This window comes from Streptopelia decaocto (genome assembly GCF_964273445.1).
Source record: "Streptopelia decaocto genome assembly, chromosome: 8".
Taxonomy (NCBI): domain Eukaryota; kingdom Metazoa; phylum Chordata; class Aves; order Columbiformes; family Columbidae; genus Streptopelia; species Streptopelia decaocto.
In genome coordinates, this window is record NC_138662.1 from 15,805,444 (window position 1) to 15,811,017 (window position 5,574).

Sequence of the window (5,574 nt, forward strand, 5' to 3'; positions counted from 1 at the left end):
TCGCACACGAGCGATTTGTGCGTCTTAAACTGGAAGGAAATTGTGCGTGGAGGGAGGGGGGGCTTCTCTTCCTCTCTCTGCCCCAACCCACCGCGCTCCAGCCCGGCGCCTCGGCTCGGGGAAGATCCATGGTGGCATCCCCATGTCATTCTGCTCGAAGTGACTTCATGTGATGTCAGCTTTAAATGTATGAGACCGTGATCTGACGCTCAGGAAGATGTTTGCTACCAAAATGTGACTGTGGCCACACCGAGCTGCTTGGATATGTCTCGCCGACACTGAGTAAAGGTAAGGGGTCCCAAGGCGAGCCCCGCCGCCCCTCGCCGTGCCCCCGCCCCTGCCCCACATTTCCCGCATCGCGGCCATCGGTGGGGCTGGGCTGGGTGGCATTGGGCTGGGGGAGGTTTTTCTTTTCTTTTCTTTTCTTTTTTTTTTTTTTTAATACTAACAAGGTCTAGCTTGCATGTTACTTTAGCGTGTTCCGCTTAATGAGCAGTAATCTGGTACCCTACGTGCCATTGTTCTTGGATATGTTCATTTGAATGTAAATAGGGAGGGGGTGCCGGGGGGGGAAGAACAAGGTGCTTATTAAATTGATTTGTCTCCTGGCTTTTCTGGAATGCAGAGCCGAGAGCGGGAGCGAGTCGCTGCTCACACCAAGTTCCCGCACGGCGGAGCGACATGGCGAGCTCAGGGTCGCTGGAGACGGTCATGCCTTCCTCCTGCCCCCGGCACGACGGCAGGGCCGCTGCCGCTAACCCCTCCAAGACCCTGGCCTTCTCCATCGAGCGGATCATGGCCAAGACGTCGGAGCCCAAGCCAGCCTTCGAGCAGAGGCACGGCGGGCCGGAGCCGGACCCGGGCAAGAAACCGCTGAGCCTCTGCTCGCCCCTGCCCTGCGTGATCCCTATCCCGCCGCTGGGCTACGAGGTGCCCTCCAAGACTCTGCTCAACTACTCGGAGCTGTGGAAGAGCAGCCTGCGGGGTAGCGCGGGGCTCTGCAAAGCCAACTGCGGCGTCTGCTGCAAGGCAGAGCTCGCCCTGGGCCAGCCCAGCGGCCGGCTCATCAAGCCGCAGGTCATCCACCAAGCAGGGGCCGTACCGGCCGCTCCCCGCTCCCTCTACTATTTCAACTACCTGGACGCCGCGTACCACCCGGCCGACATCCTGCACGGACAGCTCTTCCCCGCCGGCCTCCTGGGCGCCCCGCCGCCGGGGGGGCTCTCGGCCCACCAGAAGCTTTTCCTGCTGGAGAACGCCAAACTGGCGGGGCTGGCGGCCGAGAAGCTGCCGCCGCCACCGCCCTTCGCCCACAAGGAACGGCTGCCGGGACACCTGGACCAGGTGATGAAGGAGGCGGCAGCGGCGGAACGAGGCGGCCCGCCTAAGAGCCACACTAAGCTGGGGGGCGGCGGCAGTGGGGCGGCGGAGGGCAAGCCCAAAAACTTCACCTGCGAGGTCTGCGGCAAGGTAAGGGGGGCGCCGGCATGGGGGGGACGGTGGGGGGCGGCCGGCGGCCCCGCCGTGCTTGACCTCGCCTTCCCGGCGCTTCCCCGCAGGTGTTCAACGCGCACTACAACCTCACCCGCCACATGCCGGTGCACACGGGGGCCAGGCCGTTTGTGTGCAAGGTCTGCGGGAAGGGCTTCCGCCAGGCCAGCACCCTATGCCGGCACAAAATCATCCACACCCAGGTAGGTGGGGGGCAGGCGGGGTGTGGGAGGCGGCGGTTCCCCACCTGCTCTCCCCGCAGTCCCCCTGACGGGCTTCTTGCCCCCCGGTACAGGAGAAACCCCACAAGTGCAACCAGTGCGGGAAGGCGTTCAACAGGAGCTCCACGCTCAACACCCACATCCGCATCCACGCCGGCTACAAGCCCTTCGTCTGCGAGTTCTGCGGCAAGGGCTTCCACCAGAAAGGTGAGCCGGGCCGAGGGCGTCCGTGGGGCCCTCGCCCATCATTAGCGGGGATTAAACGCGGCGAGCCCTGCCCGGCTGGGGGAGAGAGGGGCACGGCCAGAGCCGCCGCCGCCGCTCCCAATTACTTTCCCTCTAAGCCGGGCCGCATCGCCGGGGACTGCTGACGGTTCTCCCTAAATGCTTTTTAAATGAGAGGTGCCGGGCCTTGGTACTAATCCAGAGCCCTCCATTTGCCGCGGGTCACCGGGCTGACCCTGCGTCTCATTTGTGCCGTGCCAGTTGCGCGCTGCTCCACGGTGACACGGACCGAGTTTGACAAGTGGGACGGGGTGCAGGGGGGTAGACACTTCCTAAAGGCCCCACCCGTCCTTCCCTACCTTACCTGTGCGCCGTGCGGCCTGGGCACCCTCGGGTAACCCCCTTTTCCATCTTTTTCCTCTGTCGCAGGCAACTACAAGAACCACAAGCTGACCCACAGCGGAGAGAAGCAGTACAAGTGCACCATTTGCAACAAAGCCTTCCACCAGATCTATAACTTGACTTTCCACATGCATACCCACAACGACAAGAAGCCCTTTACGTGCGTCACTTGCGGGAAAGGATTTTGCAGAAACTTTGATTTAAAGAAGCACGTCCGAAAGTTGCACGACAGCGTCTCCAGCGCTCCTCCGCCGCCGCCGCGGGACCCTGGGCGCAGCGGGCAGAGCTAAGGGTCCGGCGCATCTCCCCACTCGGACCTGCTCCACCAGGCCAGCACTATTTATCCAAATCAGCCTTTGGTTTTCTTGTCTTTTCCCCAGCGAGCTCAGCCGCCGGTAGCAAGCGATCCCGAGCCGCAGTTGTATATAAGAGGAATCTTATTTAACGGCGCGTTGCACCGCCGGAGCGGGCCAGGAGGGGCCGGGCTGGCCGCCCCCCACCCGGCGCCAGGACAGCGCTCTTTATACGTGTCTGTAAATCTCAATTTTAAATGTACGCTCGAATAAGTGAGGAATATATATATCTATATATATCATGGGACAATAAACCGGCCCTTCACAGGTGTCTCATTTCCCACCTCGGCCCCGGTCGAGCGGGGAGAGGGCTCAACGGCGATATCCCCTGTGTAAACGCGGCTTGCGGGGGCTCCGGGAGCCGGGCCTATCGCTCCGGGGCCCAACGAGCGCCGTGGGCCCTAGAGGAAACAAAATGAGGGTGGGAGGGAACCGGGCGACTTTAGAGGGCTGCTGCTCCCCGGGAAAAGGGCAGCGCCGGTGTGGGACCCGCCGGTCCCGGCCGCTGCGCGAAGGGCAGCTAGAAGTTTCCTAGTGCCGCTCTCCGGGGTCGGTTCATTACCGCATGTTTAAGCCGCTCCTGAATGACTATCTTTCCCTGCATGCAGATGAAATGATCTCACGCTTGCTTTCCGAGTAATGACCCAAATTAAGAGAGAAAACACAGACCCTTCAAACCGCATTACATTAATCTAATCACTCCCAGCAGGCCTCAGAAACTCTTTTTGATCAGAATATGGATAATCAAGCACTTGGATTACACTAAATATTCCCTTCTCATCTCCCCCCTTCCCTCACTTCTAATATGCAAGTGTCTATTCCGGCCACGTCGTTAGGAACAATATTATTCTAGCGGAGAGAGGAGATTGAGCCGACCGTGGCTGTGCGTGCTACTCGGGCCGAGCTTGCCAATGAAGAGGGGAACGAGAGACACACCAAAATGCCTGGGGACGACGTAATGGGGAGTTCACCTTTCTCCGCCTAATTGAGTGGTTAAATGGTGGGAGGCGAGGACGACCACAGATCGGCGCCGAGCGCAGGAACGGGAGGCGACCCCGCGCTCCAGCTTTCTGGATTCATTATTCGGCTACGCTGCTCCGCGATCCCCGCGGAGCGGGCTGGGGCCGGGGAGCTGACAGGCCCCGTACTCCCGCTGGAGGGACGGGGGCGATTTCGGAGTTTCTCGGGGTTTGCATTTTTAAGAGCCAGAAGTAGCGGTTTGATGTTTCGGGTCAGGTGAGGAGCGAGAAAGTATGCCCAGTGATCCTGGCAGCAAGGAAAGACAGTGCCAGAATGTGTTAAAGGATTTTTGGGAGAGATTTAGGTTAAAAGAAAATTTAAAAGGACCGGGAAAAAAAAAAAAAAAAGCAACACTCGTCGGCCTCAATCACTGCTCTGGAAAACTTTGGGTGGGAGAAACCGTCCCCCAAGCGAAGGGGCTGTAGCTCAACCCCTTGCAGGTGGATCGCGGCTGCAATCCGCCAGCCGAGCCCGGCTCTCCCGCCGCCGGCACAGACGGGGCGGGACACCCCACGGGTTGGGGGCAGCAGGAAGGGACCCCCTCTTCGGGAGGGCACTGTGCGGAGGGAGGCCACGGCAGGACGAGGTCCCGGAGGAGGGGAGCGGAGCGTGCGCAGCCCGAGGAGCCGGTCCCGCTGCCAGGTCCGGGGGAAGCGGCGCTTCCTCCGCACCTCGGGCACTGAAAAGAGGTCTGGGCTGCCAACCGGGTGCCGAAAGCGGGAGCCAGGTGCGGCTGCGGGCTCCACAGACAGCGAGCAGGCTGCTTCCCCAGCCCTCTTGAGGATGCGAGAGCAGTACGAAACCCGCTCCCGGGAAGGAAATTAAGGAAGCGCGTTCCTCTCTCACTTTTATAAAAAGCGACGTTGTTTACAGAGCCGTCGGGGGGGTGGAGGGGGGGAAGCATCCTCGTCACAGCTGAGGGCATCCTCAGGGCACCCTGACGGGCCGCTGGGTGGGTTTGGTCACCTCGCCCCTCCCGGGGGGCAGCGGGCAGCCCTTCCCGGGCCGGGTGTCGCTCCGGCTTTCCCCCGACCTCGGACGCACTGGGAAGGGGCCACCGCAGCGCGCTCACCACCGGCCGGCCCCGGGCCCCGCCTCGGGATCTCACCCGGATCCCGGCACACACAAGCCGCAGATCGCGGGGGAGGGGCGGCTCTGTCAGACACACACACGCCAGAGACTCCAATTATCTTCTCCCTCACAAGATGTTTCTGCTGTCCACGACTGCTCACACTTCGGCACTCTTGCCAGCAAGCCTCAATAACAACACAAAACCCGCACAAAAACCCCTCTCCCGGCGCCGCAGCAGCGCACACAACAGATTGAGCGGTGCCGGTGCCTCGGGGGGAGGGTTAGAGGTGCCTCCGTGCAGAGAGAGACGTGCCAGCGCCGCCGGGCTTTCCCCCTCGGCCCGCCCGGCCCGACCCGCCGCCTCCCCGGGACCAGGCGCACCCAGGTGCGTCCCGCCGGGCACCGGGAAGCGAACAACCTAAAGGCAGCTGCGTTGCCCTTTTCCCTGCACTCCGCTCTGCAAACGTCTGAGCAACCAGTTTGCTGCTAGAAACATGTTAATTGCCAACGGAGCTCATTAAGGCATGCACATGCAAAACACAGCGAGAGAGATTAAATGGACAAAAGCGCAATAATGAACTGTCAACAATCGGACCCATCTACACGACCAGGAGCACTCAAGAATGAGGCATTTAGAGGCAACAAAGGATTGTCTGGGACAGGAAGAAAGGACGACCTAGACTTTTGTTTAGTCAACACAATTGATTACAAATGAGAGATTAACAGGATAGCTTCAGAGTTTTTTTGAAGGAGGCAGAAGAGAAAAGTCCAATTAAGTGCACCGAATGTTA

The 5,574-nt window shown here is 60.6% G+C and overlaps 1 protein-coding gene across 1 annotated transcript; it reads left to right on the top strand.

The window, feature by feature from the left end:
• Nucleotides 1-681: 681 nt before the first annotated feature.
• Nucleotides 682-2,629, top strand: FEZF2 (FEZ family zinc finger 2; the record flags this gene model as incomplete). Its single annotated transcript, XM_082060047.1, has 4 exons — nt 682-1,470; nt 1,560-1,694; nt 1,787-1,919; nt 2,367-2,629. The coding sequence occupies 4 exons, from the start codon at nt 682-684 to the stop codon at nt 2,627-2,629; spliced, it is 1,320 nt and encodes a 439-aa protein (XP_081916173.1).
• Between the last annotated feature and the right edge of the window lie 2,945 nt (nt 2,630-5,574).